General features: G+C 45.0%; 1 protein-coding gene across 3 annotated transcripts in view; it reads left to right on the top strand.

Moving 5' to 3' along the window:
- alg9 (ALG9 alpha-1,2-mannosyltransferase) overlaps positions 1-19,293 on the top strand; it is a 236,673-nt gene that overhangs the window by 14,387 nt on the left and 202,993 nt on the right. For all 3 annotated transcript variants that reach the window (XM_080214737.1, XM_080214736.1, XM_080214738.1), the window contains exons 7-8: positions 1,908-1,995; positions 6,397-6,502. In XM_080214737.1, coding sequence (XP_080070863.1) covers positions 1,908-1,995; positions 6,397-6,502 — 194 coding nt within the window. The remainder of the gene's footprint in view (positions 1-1,907; positions 1,996-6,396; positions 6,503-19,293) is intronic.

Genomic DNA, 19,293 nt, shown 5'->3' with positions numbered 1-19,293 from the left:
AATCTGTGGAACTCTTTGCCACAGAAGACTGTGGGAGGCCAGGTCATTGAGTGCATTTAAGACAGCGATAGATTGGCTCTTAATTGGTAAGGAGATCAAGAGTTATGGGGAAAAAGCAGGAGAATGGGGTTGAGAAACTTATCAGCCAGCACCGCCCACGTCCCATGAATGAATAATACTAAAAATACCGAAACCACTGCCGGACTTTTCCCTCCGGATCATGCAAAGGTCTGTTGACCTCAGGCAGGTTTTTCCAATCTTGGGGTGAGCGCGGACAGAAAACCCACCCCATGAGTCCCACAACTTCTACAGTGCCTGAAACTGCTCTAGGTTCTGTCAATAGAGAGCAAGTGAAGGACAGTAAACAGTACATGGAAACAGATCTGATAAGATTGAAAAGGGGTTATTGTCTTTATTTGCTTCATCCAATCTCCTTTTCAATATTAACATTGATCCTAATCCCTGTTCTTGCAAACAATGCATTCCAATTCCTGGCATCATATGCTACTTGTTTTTAGGTCCTGCAGCCCCACCCTCTTTAATACTGAGTACTGAATGAAATAACTGTTAGAGCTTTATGTTGAAATGGTGGGGGGGGGGGGGGGGCACTAATTTGGAAAATATACAGGCAGCTAAGTGAATATGCGGTGATGAATTAAGTCAGCTCCTTCACACTGTCTTTGGTGCCTTCGGAATCCATATCGAAACAGAGGATTGCAAGAATTCAGCAAAAAACAGAGTCATACTCTTTAAATGATTTTATTTGAAACCTAAAGTTTCTTGAAAGACGTATCTAGTAATATTATCAGCATTAGAAGTGTCCAACAGGAATACTTTGCTGTCTTTTCTTGGTGACTGAAACTAATTGTAATACACAGTCCTAATCCTTTCTCTGTCTCTCCCTGCTCATTACCCTCCTTCTGCTTTGCATCAATTGTACAGCCTTCGAAAGTTGTGTGTTGTGTTGATATTTGCCTTTCTGACACACGCCAGTTTACAATAGATTAAAGAAAACTCCGTTGGTTTCTGACTTGAAATGAAAGGTGGCATCCCAATTAATGTTTGGAGCCGGACTTGGACGAAGAAGGATCTTCTCCTGCACTGTTGACTGATCTTGTGTCTCCTTTCATAATTTTAATTTATCTTTTTAAGCACCCTTGAATTATTCTTGCGCTGTGAGCATTGCTGGGACAGCCAGCACCTACTGCCCATCCCTAATTGCACACGAGAAAGTGGCACTCGCAGAGGTGCAAGTTAGAACAAGAACAAAGAAAATTATAGCACAGGAACAGGCCCTCTAAGTCTGCATTGACCATGCTGCCCCTCTGAAGTAAAACCCCTTACCCTTCAGGGGACCATATCCCTTTATTCCCATCCTACTCATGTATTTGTCCAAATGCCCCTTAGAAGTCACGATCGTATCTGCTTCCACCACCTCCCCCGACAGCGAGTTCCAGGCACCCACCACCCTCTATGTAAAAAAAAACTTGCCTCGTACATCTCCTTTAAAGTTTGCACCTCGCATCTTAAACTTACGTCCGAGTAATTGACTCTTCCACCTTGGAAAAAGCTAATAGTGTTAATACAGATTTTCCTGTATTAGTTTAGTTTCATTTCCTTTAGCTGCCTTGGTGGGATTTGAACTTATGACTTCAGTGTGAGAGACTAGACCTCTGGATTAGTAGTCCAATAATCACAATGCCACTGTTCCCTTAAAGAACCCATTTGATGTAGTCCTGTACAGAGTACCCAGTACAGAGTCCTGACTGAGTTTTAAACCTTACTGTTTATCTTGTTGACCAAGTCTGTTTTCTGGGCTGGTTTATTTTTATAAATGTTTTAATTCCTATTTTAAATTATGTTTTGTAACACCGACCCACATGGATTCACTTTCTCTTGCTTGTTAGGTTGCCAATAGCATTTGACCTGGTGATACTGAAGAGGAAATTCCAGAGTTTTATCCTATGGACAGTAGTGGCTTTGCTGATCTTTCTGGTAGGTCTAGAATCCGGAGGCTCATCGAGGGAGCTTGATCAGGAATTCTGTACAAAATAAGCTTTATCCTGGTTCCAAATATACATCACCCTTATGTTAGTGCCTCATTCATGCATGTTAGGAGCTTTTTGATTGAGAGTTGGCAGCTTGCCCCCTAAGGAGGATTTTATCCTTCCATGGGATATGGGTGTCTCGGGCAAGGCCAGCGTTCACTACCCTTTCCTAATTGCCCTCGAACTGAGTGCTTGACCTTTGGATTTAATTTGATATGTTATTGTCATAGAGTAAATCGTAATTTAATGATGGGATTTGAATCTGTGTCCCCAGAGGAGTAGCCTGGGTTTCTGGATTACTAGCTTAGTGACATTACTACCAGCCTACCCTGTTTCCCCAGTGGAATCTCCCTCTCTTTTATTACTTTTGTTAGCGACCAGATCAGAAGTTCCCAAGCTATGTTATGAAGCTAGCCTGGACCCTAACTATTTTTGATTTTTGTCTAAGGAGTTTCGCTTCAGATATGATTCTATTGATTCACTCAGAAGTTTTTATTAAAACAAATGTTATTTAACAAAAATCAATTAGCATAACTTTCACCAATTGAAATACTTAAATATAAGTTGTAATTGTTAATAGCTAACTATCTCTATTAGTTCCAATTTAAGCAATATTCCCCGTAGACATAAACTCCTCCTCAAAATCGGTTGACCAAACACACAGGCTTATATGGGCTGCTAACCTTCCAGCTTTTTAACAGCTCTGGACAGAGATACAAAGAGAGACACCTGTCTTCTGGCTCTCAAACAGCAGCCTCTAGAGAAAGACCTGCCTCTAAGCAGCAGAAATCCAGACAGAAGGAGAAAATGCCTTTTGCCCTATAGAGACCTCTGAGAGAGAGATACCTCTCTTCCAGCAGGTCCCAGACTTCAGTTTCCAGAAAGAGGGAGAGAGAAAGAGCTGCTCCTCCTTTCAGATTCAAACAGTGGCTATCTATTTATCTCTCTTTGTAAGCCCAGTTCCTCCCATTAGCACGTGGTGTGCACATGTCAATCGGTCTAATTAAATCCTACTCTGAAAAACCCAGGGGACAACCCAAAAGAAAACCAAACTGCATTAGCTCAAGCCCCTCAATACGTAGGAGAGGTTATTCCTCTGCATGCTGAGCAGGTGGGCTGCCGGTTGCAGACAATCGGACCTGCAATAATCAGAGCTGCAGTATAAAACATACCCCTCACAGGAAACGTGACACACATACATTTCTTAAAGGCGCAATATCATCACACTTTCAATTGATAAAGAACCTTAATGTGCACTGATGAGCACTGCACTGTGTACAAACTGCTTCTGGCTACATCATACTGAATCATACAAGTGTGACAAACAAACACAACTTGGATTTATTTAGTGCTTTTAATGTAGTAAAATTTCACAGCAGCATTATAAAATAAAATCTGACAACGAGCTACGTAGGGAGGTAATAGGACAGCTGAACGAAAATTTGGCTAAGGTGATAGGTTTTAAGGCGTTTTTAAAAAGCTTTTATTTATTAGTCTCACAAGTCAGCTCACATTAACACTGCAATGAAGTTACTGTGAAAATCCCCTAGTTGCCACACAGGCACCTATTTGGGTACACTGAGGGACAATTTGGCACGGCCATTGCACCTAACCAGCACGTCTTTTGGACTGTGGGAGGAAACATAAGAACATAAGAAGTAGGAGCAGGAGTAGGCCATCTAGCCCTTCGAGCCTGCCCCGCCATTCAATAAGATCATGGCTGATCTGTCGTGGCTCAGTTCCACTTTCCCGCCCTCTCCCCATAACCCTTAATCCCCTCTCTTATCAAGAACCCATCAACCCGCTTCTTAAAAATATTTAGCGAGGCAGCCTCCACCACTTCAACGGGCAGAGAATTCCAGAGATTCACCACCCTTTGAGTGAAGAAGTTCCTCCTCAACTCCGTTCTAAACTGCCCCCCCTTTATCTTGAGGCTGTGCCCCCTAGTCCTACTGTCTTTTTTGAGCGGGAAGAGTCTCTCCACCTCTATCCTATCCATCCCATTCATCATCATATACGTCTCAATGAGATCTCCCCTCATTCTTCTAAACTCTAACGAGTACAAGCCTAGTTTATTCAGCCTCTCCTCATAGCTCAACCCCCTCAACTCCGGTATCAGCCTAGTAAACCTCCTCTGCACTCCCTCCAAGGCCAAAATATCCTTGCGCAGGTGCGGCGCCCAAAACTGCACACAGTACTCCAGCTGCGGCCTCACCAATGCCCTATACAGCTGCAGCAAGACCTCCCTACTTTTATATTCAATCCCCCTTGCTATGAAGGCCAGCATCCCATTCGCCTTCCTGACCACCTGCTGCACCTGCAGGCTGGGTTTTTGCGACTCATGCACAAGGACCCCGAGGTCCCTCTGCACCGTTGCCTGCTGCAGTTTTTCGCCCCGGAAGTAATAGTCCTTCCTACCATTCTTCCTACCAAAGTGGATCACCTCACACTTGCCAACATTAAATTCCATTTGCCATTTCCTGGCCCATTCGCCCAGCCTATCTAGATCCTTCTGCAGACTCTCCACACCCTCCGCACAATTTGCCTTTCCCCCAATCTTGGTGTCATCAGCAAATTTCGACACCCTACACTCGGTACCCTCCTCCAGATCATCTATATAAATGGTAAACAGCCCATGCAGACACGGGAGAACGTGCAGATTCCACAGTGATCCAAGCCGGGAATCGAACCTGGGTCCTGGCGCTGTGAGGCAGCAGTGCTAACCACCGTGCCGCCCCTGGTTATTACTGTGTTTATTAACTTGGTTATTATTGTGTTCTGAGGTGTGTTGTAGAGGGAATTCCAACAAAATGAGCTCTGAGGACACTGTGTACTGGTGCAATATTCCCTTCCTGACAAGTCCAGTCCCATCTCCTCTCGAAATGCGTGTCCAGGTGGGGTTGATGTGAGTTGAACTTGGGTTGTTTCCTCTCCTCCATGAGATTCTGGTGATTTCCCCTAAAGCACACTAATCATTTTCCCTATTCCAGATCAGTCTTCCTAAGACCACACTGAAGCGTTAGGTGTTTCACTCCAGATAAGACTCTATTGATCCACTCGGAAGTTTTTGTTAAAATAAATTTATTTAACAAATATCAATTAGCATAACATTTGAAGACAGGTCTCTCTCCATGGAGGCTGCAGTTTGAGAATCAGAAGACAGGTGTCTCTCTCTGTCTCTGTCCAGAGCTGTTCAAAGGCTAAAAGACTGGCACCCCGTGTAAGCCTGTGTGTTTTGTTTTGCCAACCGATCCTGAGGAGGAGTTTACGTCTATGGGGAATATTGCTGCTCTCCTATTGTAAGTTCAAGAGTTTGCCGATTTCTTGTCCACCTAATACGTTATGGTTGCATCTCTCTGCATCGGTACCCAACTTGGGGCAGTTATCCTGCTTCCCAGCCACAAGATCTTAGAGTACCCATCCACACTTCACCCTCCTTGCTTCTCTGCTCCATCGAATGCCACCCCACCTTGAGGATGAGAGCATGAATGAGAACAAAAAAAGGTACAGCTCAGAAACAGGCTCTCCAGCCTTCCGAGCCCTTGTCGATCATGAACCCTTTTATGCATCTGCTATATTTTGGTGACTCAGAAGGTTGAGTGTTCAAGTCCCACTCCAGAGCTCGAGTACAAAAATCTAGGCTGGCACTCCAGTGCAGTCATAGAATCATAGAAATCCCTGCAGTACAGAAGGAGCCCATTTGGCCCAATTAGCCTTCACAGACAACAGTCCCACCCAGGCCCTATCCCCGTAACCCCAAGTATTCACTGGCTAATCCATCTGACGCTAAGGGGCAATTTAGCACGGGCAATCAGCCTAACCCGTGCATCTTTGTACTGTGGGAGGGAGCCAGAGCACTGAGAGGAAACCCACACAGATACAGGGAGATCATACAAACTCCTCAGAGTCACCCCAGCCAGGAATCGAACCTGGGTCCTTGGCGGTGTGAGGCAGCAGTGCTAACCATTGTGCTGCCAGCAGTCCCGAGAGTGTTAGAGGTGCCAGCCCCCGGGTGAGAATGTAAATCCAGGGCGTGGATGTTTTAAAAAAAAAAATCATGTGACATTATTTTCAAATAAGAAATGGAAAATCCCAGTGTCCTGGCCAACATTCACCCTTCCGAATCACAGAAACAGATTGTCTGATCATTATCACAATGGGAGCTTACTGTGCACAAATGGGTTTTGCCATGTTACAACAGTGACTGCTCTTCAGAAATCACTTAGTTGGCTGTAAAGTGCTTTGGGATGTTCTGAGGTCAGGAAAGGTGCTATTTAAATGCAAGTGTTTCCTATTTGTTGCTTAACTTTACCTAATCAAGGACATCTTTTGTTTGTTTGTATTGCAGCTCCCCCTTGTGTTAGTGGACAGCTATTACTATGGGAAGATGGTGATCACCCCCCTGAGAATAGTCATTTACAACGTCTTTACCCCACATGGGCCTGACATTTATGGTAAGCTTTTGCTTTTGCACATGGGCAAAGAAGGGCTTCTTTGTTTAAAAAAAAAACAAATATGGTTGGATATTTAAGACCGCAATGTGAGGATGGAATCCCTACAGTGCAGAAGAAGGCCATTTGGCCCATCGATCCTGCACCAACTCCACATGTTACCCAGGCCCAACCCTCACCTCAACGTGCTCGTCTGCATAATGCCTGTAACAACACACATGGCCAATCTACCTAACCTACACATCTTTGAACACTATGGGTCAATTTAGCATGGTCAATTCACCTAATCCGCACATGAGGGTGGCACAGTGGTTAGCACTGCTGTCTCACAGTGCCAGGGACCCGGGTTCAATTCCTGGCTTGGATCACTGTCTGTGTGGAGTTTGGACATTCTCCCCATGTCTGCGTGTCCAAAGATGTACAGGTTAAGTCCATTGGCCATGCTAAATTCTCCCTCAGTGCACCCAAACGCATGCTGGAGTGCAGCGACTAGGGGATTTTCACAGTAACGTCATTGTCGTGTTAATGTCAACCTACTAATATATAGTCAGACACTACTATATAAAACTTAAAACTCTCTTGGACTGTGGAAGGAAACCAGAATAATTGAAAGAAACCCACACAAACACAGAGAACGTGCAAACTCCACACCAACAGTGTGGAGAATTAAATCTGCGTCTCTGGTGCCGTGAGACAGCAGTGCTGACCACTATGCCACCCTCGTGTGGGTTAGGTGGTATTTGAATTCAATAGAATAGATTCTTAATTCCAGATATAACGATGACCATGAAACTATTGTCGATTGTTGGAAAAACCCATCTGATTCATTAAGGTCCTTTAGAGAAGGAAATCTGTGGTCCTTACTTGATCTGGCCTACATGTGACTCCAGAGCCACAGCAATGTGGCTGACTCTCAGCAAGCCATCAGTTGTACCAGACGCTCAAGAAGGCAGCTCACCACCACCACCTCGAGGGCAACTAGGGATTGCCCATGTCCCACGAATGGAAAAATAAAGAAAGGTAGAAATACTGGATCTGTGGAATTTGCTACTCCAGAGTGTGTTGGTTGCTGGGACAGTGAGTTATTGAAGGAGGAATTAGACAGATTTTTAATTGGTAATGGGATGAAGGGTTAAGGAGAGAAGGCAGGAAAATGGAGGTGAGAAGCACATCAGCCGTGATCGAATGGCAGAGCGGACTCAAAGGGCTGAATGGCCTAATACTGCTCCTATATCTTATAAACTTACGAGTATTGTAATCCATATTGGGAGTGGTTAGATTACGGAAAACCTCATTACTGGATGATGGAATGTGTATGAGCTAATTTTAACTACATGAAGGTTTTGAAAGTGGGATCATTTGAAGTGTGAATTTCCCCTTTAATTCTACCGCAATACACCATCTGACCACACAATGGCTCTCTTGAGCCAAGAGTTTGACCAAAAATGGGAATGACTTGAGCAGATCACTGTTAGGTCTCTGGTGCTCCTGGGAATGGGGAGACATACCAGGTACCCAATTTCTGATTGCAGAACCTACACAGTGTGTCACCCGTGTACTAACTCTTGTGATTCAGAAGCAAAAGTGCTACTGACTAAACTCTTAGTGCTCTGAAAGTTGGGTTTTCACAACACTTGGGGTAGAAAATGCACAAATGAGATTCCCAAGTAAACAGAAGTTATCAAAAGGATTTCCACCATCTATTTGCAGGCCAGCCTATATAATCAAATTTTAATATGCTGTAGAATGTATCGCGTACTGCTGAAAAAAGACACATGCAGTTGAAGCTTATTGCCTTGTGCTCATTAGGACAATTTGCCAGAGTACCAAATGGCAGGAGAAGAACAGTGAACTAATTCGGCTGAATAGAACACACAACAGCTACATTCTGTGGTTCATTGCCCAGGGTGATACCTTGACCAATCATTCGTGGGACGAGGCAATCTTTAATTTAGTTAGTAGCACTCTTGCTTCTGAATCATAAAGGCTCCTAGTTCAAATCCCATCCCAGGCCTGGAACAGACAAATCCAGGCTGACACTCCAGTGGAGCGCTGAGGGTGTGCTGCCCTGCTAGAAAGTCTTTTGGATGCAACATTAGACTGCTGTCCTGTCTTGTGTGGATGTAAAAATCTCCCCTAGCACTACTTTGAAACAGAGCAGGGATGTCATCCTGGGCCAATGACTATGAGAAAAACAAATTGTCAAGCCATTATTACGTTGCTGTTTGTTGGGAACTTGCTGTATGCAAATCGGTCACTGCCTTTCCCTTGTTACAACAGCGCCTACAATTCAAAGGGAAAGTGCTTCGAGATGTGTACGTTAGGAAGATTAGCCATGGTGAATGTGTGGGGTTACGGGGACACATGGTGGCACGGTGGTTAGCGTCCAATAACACATTTTAGAATCATAGAACACTACAGTGCGGAAAGAAGCCCTTCGGCCCATTGAGTCTGAACACTATCCCACCCAGGCCCTACCCCCATATCCCTACATATTTTACCCACTAATCTCTCTAACCTACGCATCTCAAGACACTAAGGGGCAATTTTTTAGCATGGCCAATCAACCTCACCTGCACGTCTTTGGACTGTGGGAGGAAACTGGAGTACCCAGAGGAAACCCACGCCGACATGAGGAGAATGTGCAAACTCCACACAGACAGTGACCCGAGCTGGGAATTGAACCCAGGTCCCAGGAGCCGTGGACCCAGGTTCGATTCTCAGGCTCAGGTCACTGTCTGAGTGGCGTTTGCACATTCTCCCCGTGTCCCACAGTTTGAAAGGCGTACTGGTTAGGTGCACTGACCACGCTAAATTCTCCCTTAGCGTACCCGAACAGGCTCTGGAGTGTGGCGACTAGCGGATTTTCCCATTAACTTCACTACAATGTTAATGTAAGCCTACCTGTGACACTAATAAATAAACTTAAAACATTTCCTCTGAAAGAGGGTTAATTTATAGGATTGCATTCTGCTGCACTATTCTGTCTTACCACAGGGTGGCAGCTTTGAGACTGAATCAAAGTTTGTCCTTTTTTTCTCCATTACTCAGGGTCTGAGTGTTAATTCCTGAGTAATATTTCTAGCTTTGCTATTGCAATAATAGGAAGGCACCTGATACAGTAACTGCTAATGTCTCGAGACACTTCACGAGAGCTTAATGGCACAAAAATTGACACCAGTTCAAAGGAGGATGCCAAAAGCTTGGTCACAAGGAGGGTCTCAGAGAGGGGGGAGAAGTAGAAATCCAGGCGGGTTTGGAGCAAGGGGAGCCCCAGAGTTTAGGGCCTGGCTGCTTAAAGCGCTGCTGCCAATGATGGTGTGAAGGAATTCACCAGAATGGGAAGCCTGTGGAGTTCTTGGACATTGATTCAGAGAATCCCTAATGTGCAGAAGAGGCCATTTGGCCCATTAGGTTTGCACCAACTCTCTGACAGAGTAGATCCCCAGGCCCTCTTCCCCCCCCACTCCATTCCCTATAATTCCACACGTTTCCCACAGCTAATCCGTCCAACCTACACATCTTTGGGATGTGGGAAGAAAGCGGGGCACCCGGAGGAAACCCAGGCAGACATGGGGAGAGCTCCACACAGACAGTGACTCGAGGCCAGAATTGAACCTGGGCCCCGGGCGCTGTGAAGCAGCAGTGCTAACCACTGTGCTGCCGTGCTTGGTTAGGTGTGCTTTGGTCATCGTCCAGTAACACATTTTAGAATCATTGAATGCTACAGTGCAGAAGGAGGCCCTTCGGCCCATCGAGTCTGCACTGAAAATAATCCCATCCGGGCCCTACCTTCATATCTCTACATATTTTACCCACTAATCCCTCTAACCTACGCATCTCAAGACACTAAGGGACAATTTTTTAGCACGGCCAATCAACCTAACTCGCACATCTTTGGATTGTGGGAGGAAATCGCAGCACCCAGAGGAAACCCAAGCTGACGTGAGGAGAATGTGCAGACAGACAGTGACCCAAGCCGGGAATCGAACCCAGGTCCCTGGAGCTGTGGAGCAGCAGTGCAAACCACTGTGCTACCGTGTCTCCCAAAACGCTACCTGTGTGGACATGGGGTGAAGTCAAGGCTGGGTCTAGGTGTAATGCTGCTATGATCAAATAGTCTGCCAGACTTGTTCATTCACTTTACAGAGGGCCGTTGACATTTAAGGTAGGGGGAAGAATAATCTGGGGGAAGAATAATCTGGTGGAAGCGCCCCTCTTTCTAGGTGTCTACAACTTTCCAATGATATTTCTACTCGTGAAGCTGGAGCGATTTTCCTTTCGCCCACTCGGGTCTAGTTTTTTTATTTCTAGTGAATTCAACATCTCACTGCAGAATCTCCGCAATGCGGGATTTGAAGCCATGACGTCCATACTCTGGAAGCAGCATCAATGGAGCAATTACTAACCTTACTAGCTGCTTTTCTGGCTGTGGGCGAGTAATCTAAACTCTACAGATCCTCATCAAAGATTCATCCAATTCCCCTTTGAAAGTTAACATTGAATTTAAAAACCCTTCATTACATCATGATCATAGCTTGCGGTTATATAAAATTAAATCTCCTAAACTCACCTCTAATTCTAGGAGGGGAGGTGATGGCCTAGTGGTATTATTGTTAGATTATTAATCCAGAAACTGGGCTAAAGTCCTGAGGACCTGGGTTCGAATCCCACCACAGCAGATGGTGGAATTTGAATTCAATAAAAAAAAAACGTGGAATCTACTGATGGCCCTGAAACCATTGTCGATTGTTGGAAAAAACCCACCTGGTTCACGAACGTCCTTTAGGGAAAGAAGGTTCACCGGGATGTTGCCTGGTCTCAAGGGCATTGACCACGAGGAGAATAAACTAGGATTGTTTTCACTGGAAAGATAGAGGTTAAGAGGAAACTTGATAGAGGTCTACAAAATTATGAGAGGTGTAGACAGGGTGGATAGTCAGAGGCTTTTTCCCAGGGTGGAAGCGTAAATTACAAGGAGGCTCAGGTTCAAGGTGAGAGGGGGAAAGTTTAAGGAAGATGTGCGGGGCAAGTTTTTCATGCAGAGAGTGGTGGGTGCCTGGAACGCGCTGCCCAGAGGAGGTGGTGGAAGCAGGCACATCAGCAACAAGAGGCATCTGAATAGAAACGTGATCAGAGAGGGAAAAGAGTGATAGAGTCTGAGAAAGGGCAGAAGGTTTTGTTTTAGTCTAGTTCGGGCATCATGATCAGCATAGGCTTGGGGGGGGGCCGAAGGGCCTGTTCTTGTGCTGCACTTTTCTTTGTTCTTTTATCCTTTGGAAGGAAATCTGCCGTCCTTACCTGGTCTGGCCTGTATGTGACTCCAGAGCCACAGCAACGTGGTTGACTCTCAACTGCCCTCTGAAATGGGCCAGCAAGTCACTCAGTTCAAGGGCGACTTGGGATGGTCAATAAATGCTGGCCGGCTGGCCAGCGACACCCATGTCCCATGAATGAATAAAAAAAGCATTCACTTGTTAGATTACATCATGGGTGAGTGAGAGTATATATACAATTCTGCCTATGCATATATTATCTTGTTACAGTGTTTACATTGATGAAAATAAACTGTAAAGATCAGTATCTACAAGTGGGAATTCCTGGCCTAAATATCAACTAATCTTTATGGAGGCAGCAACATTTTTGTTTCTGAATGCTACTTTCTGATCATTTCTATAAACGTTGCTGAGAGGAATTCTCCCGGCGACTTGCATCTTTTGGAACCCAACTGTTCCCAGCTACCTGACCCTCTGGGCAGTGAATGGATGGACGGTAAATCATTAATTTTCAGGCTGTTTGAACAGGTGAATCATAATGGAGAGAGCAGCCTGTAACACACTGACCACCGAAAGCTGTGCGTCACTGGCTCACTCAGCTGTCTCTGTGACGCAGCTGCTCCCTGCCCGTTTTCGATTCTGGCCTGTCAGCTTAAACCAAGCGGAACCACTCGGGAAGCTAATCTTTGGATGAGCTTCAGTTATGAGCTGTAGGGCAAGAGTTGAGTCATGCTTTCTCACATCCCCTAACAACCCCCCCCCTCCTTTCCCTGTTGCCTCAGTCGCGAGCAATATAGCTTTCCATAGAATTCCTACAGTGCAGAAGGAGGCCATTTGGCCCATTGAGTTTGCACTGGCTCTCCGAAAGAGCATCCCACCCCCAGGCCTACAGCCCACCCCTTAATCCTGCGCATTCATCGTGGCTGCTCCACCTGAGTTACACATCTTTGGACACCGAGGGACGGTTTACCACGACCAATCCTTCTAACCTGCACATCTTTGGGAACTAGGGGGCAATTTAGCATAGCCAATCCACCAAACCCACATATCTCTGGACACTAAGGAACAATTTACCATGGCTAATCCACCTAAATCTTCACATCATTTGATGCTATGAGGCAATTCAGCATAGCCAATCCACCTAACCTGCACTTCTTCGGATTGTGGGGGGAAACTGGAGCACCTGGGGGAAACCCATGCAGACTTGACACAGACAGTGACCCGAGGCTGGAATCAAACCCAGGTCCCTGGCACTGTGAGGCAACAGTGCCAACCACTATGCCATCTTGTGCTGCCCCTTTTCCACTCTGCGTGTGTTTGTTGCCTCTTCTGCTTGCCGCTGTATCAATATGTCTCCTGTTTCTGAAGGGTTGTGAATGGAATAGCAGTTGCATGGCTTACTGTTACATGTTACTCCAACCTGGGACCGGGAGGGTGGGGGGGGTCCATGATTGCAGAGCAATGGCCCACAAGGGAAGGAACAACAATGGCCTTTGCTCATTCCAGTTGCTTTGCAATGTTTTTGGATCTGTTTTCTTCTACTTGCCAACTTATCAGCTGATGTAAGAAATTGATTTCAATGGCGTGTTGAACAGCCTGTCCCATGCCATTCAGTTCCAGTAACAAGTCTGTAATTCATTGGTGAACATTGATGTGAAATGATCCAAACGTTCCTGAATGGCCAGTTTGATCAGTTACTTATTTTGCCTCCCGTAAGGCTTTGAAGTATCACTGGTAATGCTGTAGATGAGGTCAGTTTATACGGAGGCACCAGTTAGATGAAGAATTTTATATATTGCACGATTTCTGCAGCATTCGTTGCTCGAAGCATAATCATTAGAATCCCTACAGTGCAGAAGGCCATTTGGCCCATCGAGTCTGCACCGACAACAATCCCACCCAGGTCCTATCCCTGTAACCCCACAAATTTACCTAAGCTAATCCTCCTGACATTAGGGGAAATTTAGTTCAGCCAATCAGCCTAACCCACACATCTTTGGAGTGTGGGAGGAAACCCACGCAGACACAGGGAGAATGTGCAGACTCCACACAGACAGTGACCTGAAGCTGGAAATCGAACCCAGGTCCCTAGTGCTGTGAGGTAGCAGTATTAAGCACTGCGCTATTATGGTTTTGTGGGAAATTTATGACATCTTGGTATTTTTCAATTCCGGCCTTTTACATGACACATCCCTCGCTTTAATTGGTGGCTGGACCTTTAGCCCTCTCAGTCCCAAATTCTGGAATTCCCCCACTAAACTTTACCACCACTCCCTCATCTTGAAGAGACACTTTTAGAACTCATCTGTTCATCCAGACTTTTGTCCCAGTATTATCATCTGTGCCTGGGTCTGATGGTGCTGCTGTGAGATGAATTCTTGTTAAAGAGCCAGATAAATTCAAGTTGTTGTTGGATTCTGATCAGAGCCGAAGAAATTCGCACATCCTTCAGTTGGCCATGTGCAGCGAGCAGAAATAGAATTGTCATCCGCGTTAACAACGCCATGGATAGCAGCAGGAGTAGGCCAGCTGGACCTTCAGGCCTGCCCCGCCATCCAATAGGACCATGGCTGATCTGTTCAGCTGCTTTTCCGTGCCTTTTTCCCATCACCCTCTATCCCTCAATCTAGCGAATATTTATCCACCTCCGTCTTAAATACTTCCAATGATCCAGCCTCTCTGCCATCCTTTGGGGCAGAGAATTCCAGAGGTCACCATCCTCTGCAGGAATAAATTTCTGCACACCTCAGTTTTAAATCCTTTATCTTGTCCTTTATCTTGTTGCTATATCCCCTTTATTCAAGACTCTCTCACTAGTGCCTCTCTCACTATCTACCATGTCAAGCTCCCTCACAATCTTATATGTTTGAATAAGATCATCCCCCCTGCTGAACTCCAAGGGATACAGACCCAGCCTATTTAGTCTCTCTTGATAGGACAACCCTCTCATCCCAGGAATTTTGGACTGCCTCCAGTGTTACTATTTCCTTTTTTAGATAAGGGGCAGAACTGTACGCAGTATTACAAATGAGGCCTTGTCAACACCTTGTACAATTGCAACAAAACCTTCCTATTTTTAAACTCCAACCCCTTTGCAAAGAAGGCCAAAATGCCGTTTGCCTTCTTAACCACTTGTTGGAACAGCCTGCTAGCTTTGTGTGATTCATTCACTATAACAGCTAGATCCCTCTGCACATCACTCACCTGCAGTCTCTCTCCATTTAGACAACAATCTGCCTTTTGATTCCTCCTACCATCGCACTTCCCCTGAGCAAAGGCATCATACAGCTACCAATGCACAGTAGCCAGTCCTGGTCTTCTTGCATCTCTGGTGATGAGTTTGGCTGCTCCCTTGGTGAGTGTTGCCACTAACCAACTCCAGGCTATTATTCTGTATCTACAAAGAAATAAGACCTGATTTAGGAAAGAGACACATGTAAGCTTTAAACACCTTTCCACTGAATCAGGAAGTCAGTTTTGGTGTTTATCTTTTCGATTCATTCTTTTTCTCTCTCTCTCTTTGCACCAACAGATGGTAGCCTGTATTTTATCACCTTTTCACGCTCTGGCATAAAGAATGTGGTGTTCTCGAGGTTTCTGCACATTATCATTTCATTATACACAAGGAAACACATTCTGCGTTTCCCTTCCCCCTTTATAGCCATACATAGTATGGAACCAGGTTCACATTGAAGTAATATTGGTGCAGGCTCCAGTTTTATGGGTGGTGTGGTGGCACGGTGGTTAGCACTGCTGCCGCAGGCGCCAGGGACCCGGGTTCAACTCCTGACTTGGGTCTGTACAGAATCTGCGTGTTCTCCCCATGTCTACGTGGGTTTCTTTCGGGTGCTCCTGTTCCCTCCTATAGTCCGAAAGATGTGCTGGTCAGGTGCATTGATCATCCTAAGTTCTTCTGTGTACCCGAACAGGTGCCAGAGTGTGGCAACAAGGGAATTTTCACAGTAACTTCATTGCCGTGTTAATGTAAGCCTACTTGTGACACTAATAAATAAATTAGTAAGAGATAATCAAGATTCTGAAGTGCCTTTTCCTCTCTTTCCCACCAATATTCTGAGCCACACTCTACTGCTCTTGGAATGATTAACTGGTGACTCATTGTCAGTACATGGACCATGAGATGCTCCATCTTGGTTGGAAAAGTTTCTGGGGGCAATCAAGCCCTCACCATTCATTTTCACCCTCCCTTTCTCCCCTGGTAACTCAGTGGAACTGAGGGAGAGTTCAGTAAAAAGGCTGTGAGTATCTGATCCAATTTACCTTGTGACTTCCAGAAGCAGCTAAAGAAATCACTGGAGGCCATTGGGCCCATTGAGTCTGCACTGGCTCGCTGACGGATGCTCTTTTGGAGAGTCAGTGCCGATTCAATGGGTCGAATGGCCTCTTGCTGTGCTGTAGGAATTCTATGATTCTGAAGATGTGCTTCCTGCTACTGCAGGATTTCCTCCCCGTAGGTCATGCTGGGGACTGGGGGTGCCATACGAACCCTAAAGAAATCGAATGATTTGGGGATAGGGTGGGACACTACAGTAGGACCAGACATGAGTAGAAAGGCAAAATGATTCTTTGAGAGGTTATATATGCTGCTGATGTATCTCATGGCCTTGTGAAAAAGTGTGAGATTGTGTGATTTTGTCACTGCGAATGATCCCATTGGTACTTAAATATCATCACTCCGCCCTTTTCCAGGAGCTGGCCTATCACTACTCCTGTTCTTCAGCCATTCTATTGGTGGAGCTGCAGCTTTGGCAGAGGGTTTAAGCTAAAAGCAAAATGCTGCAGATGTGGAAAATCTGAGATAAAAACAGGAAACGCTGGAAAATCCCCACAGGGCCTGGTGGCCTCTGTGGGGAGAGAAAAACAGAGTTAACATTTCAACTGCAATTTGGCTCTCCTTCAGGACATTAAACTCCGTTTCTCTCTCCACAGATGCTGCCACACCTGTTGGAGATTTTCCAGCATTTTCTGTTGAGAGAAAGATCTGCCCGGACAGTTTTAGACTAAATTCGGTCAATTAGTCCGAGATTGTCCTTCCATCACGATAAAAGCCCCACTACATCAGTGCTAACTCAAGTTCAAACAGATGAACTGATCATTCATCTCGGGAGTTTTGCTTGTGGGATCTTGCTGTTCGCAATCTTCATTTGGCCACAAAGCACTGAAGTAGTTTTGTATTTTCCAAAAATGTAAATGGTGTAAATAAATACCAGTTTGTTCTTTGCAAATATAAATTCTATTTATTGACAATCTGTATTCTTCACAATGGATATAACACCTCTTCCAGCTTCCCTGTTTTTTTTTTCTTATTTGTTCATGGGATGTGGATTTGGGAGGTGCTGCCTAAGGATCTTTGGTGAATTGCTGCAGTGCATCTTGTGGATAGTACACACGGCTGCTACTGAGCGTCGGTGATGGAGAGAGTGCATGTTTGTAGACGTGGTGCCAATCAAGCAGGCTGCTTTGTCCTGGATGGTGTCAAGTTTCTTGAGTGTTGCTGGAGTGTTTTATATTAAGAGTAATTTACTTTAGTGCCTTTGTGCTGTTTTTGTACCAAACACAAATGTTGATTCCAGCACCTCTGTTATTGAAATAAGCATTGTGGCTTTTAAACTAATTTCTCATTAGTGTATTCCATTCCTTCTCGTATCACAGTTAGGCCTCTTCTTGGGTAAGAGAACCATATAACAATAAGAACATTTGAAAACTTTCTTGAGCCATTAATGTGATAAAATCATTCTGTAAAGACTGTTGGCTTGTGAATTATGGATCACTAATAGGATTATTGTAATTGGGGCAAATAACAAAAATACAGTGGACATTTGTAATGCTGTCCTCACATCACCATTGAAGTTGTGCAAAGTGGAAGTCGGAGCTGGAATTGATTCCAATATGAAGTGAAATGGGATTCCCATTTTGCGTTCCTTTGGGTCACACAGATAGAAGCAGGAGTAGATTTTGCTTCACCATTCGGTATAATCATGGCTGATCTTGGGATTCAATTTCACTTTCCTACCTGTTGCCCACATCCGGAGCACCCGGAGGAAACCCCAGCAGATGTTGCGAGAATGTGTAAACTCCATACAGGCAGACCCCAAAGGCCAAATCGAATCCGGGTCCCTGGCACTAAAAAACTAAGACATATTGGGACAACTGGCTGATTCAATGTGAGTGTTACTCCACACTCCTATTCTCATTTGTGTATAGTGCCACCTCTCCTGTTTATCTCCTCTCTTTTTCACTGTTGCTGTGATTTTTGTGTGTGTCACAAGTGTTATATCTGGCTTAAATTCAAATGAGAAAGGCGGCAGATTGCAAATCCATTGATTTCCTGAGAGACCAAAAGTGTATTCAACAATGGAGCATCCACAACTCTCAAAGGTAAAGAATTCCAAACAGTCACAAAATGATTTACGTGAAGTAATTTCTTCTCAAGCCCTGCTTTTGATCCTGAGATGAAGAGTCTAACTTGAGTGTGACAAAAGCTGGTGTGCAGAGGGCTCAAGAGTAAAAGTAATGAGTTAAGCAAAATATAAACCTGTGAAATCAAATTAACTTTGTTCCCTCAGTCAGTTTCCGAACCTTCTCATAGAATCCCTATAGTGTAGAAAAAGGCCATTGAGTCTACACCGAGTCTCAGACAGAGTATGTAACCCAAGCCCATCCCCATAACCCCCCATAACCTACATATCATGGGAAAATAAGGGGCAGTTTGGCATTGCCAATCCACCTAACCTGTACATCTTTGGACTGTGGGAGGAAACAGGAGTACCCGGAGGAAACCCATGCAGACATGGGGAGAACGTGCAAATTCCACACAGTCACCAGAAGGTGGGTCCCTGGCTCTGAAAATCTAAGACATACTGGACAACTCACTGATCTAATGGGAGTGTTACTCCGCACCCCTATTCTCATTTGTGTATAGTGCCTCCTCTCCCATTTATCTCCTCTCATTTTTACTGTTCCTGTGATTTTTGTGTGTGTCACAAGTGTTATAACTGGCTTAAATTCAAATGAGAAAGGTGGCAGATTGCAAATCCATTTACTGTCTTAGGAACCATAAGTGAACCATTTAATCTTCAATTAGTCTGGCTTAGTTTCTGCCAATAGCCAAGATGGGAAGTGACATGCCAAAAAAAATTGACTTCAAAAATCTGTGCTCTCGGGAATCAGTTTGAAATTTTAAGTTAAGAATTTCTCTCCCAATTTTCCACTCCTTTCCATAAGGAAGTGAGGACTTTGCCAGCAGTTGCTTTGTCCCTGTGGATGTTCACACCTGATGACAGGTTGTTTGACTGTGGGAACAGCCCAGCTGATCCTGATCCTATCCTCCTGTAACAGGAAGAATTTTTGACGACGTAACAATTTTAAGTCTCCAGTTGAATCTTCTACACCAACAAGGGTGGCATGGTGGCACAATGGTTAGCTCTGCTACCTCACAATGCCAGGGACCCCAGGTTCGATTTCAGTCTTGGGTCACTCTGTGCGGAGTCCACATGTTCT

The sequence above is a fragment of the Carcharhinus amblyrhynchos genome, chromosome 29 (assembly GCF_965287045.1).
Source record: "Carcharhinus amblyrhynchos chromosome 29, sCarAmb.v2.hapA, whole genome shotgun sequence".
In the NCBI taxonomy this organism is placed as follows: Eukaryota; Metazoa; Chordata; class Chondrichthyes; order Carcharhiniformes; family Carcharhinidae; genus Carcharhinus; species Carcharhinus amblyrhynchos.
This window is presented reverse-complemented; position numbering and strand designations above follow the sequence as displayed.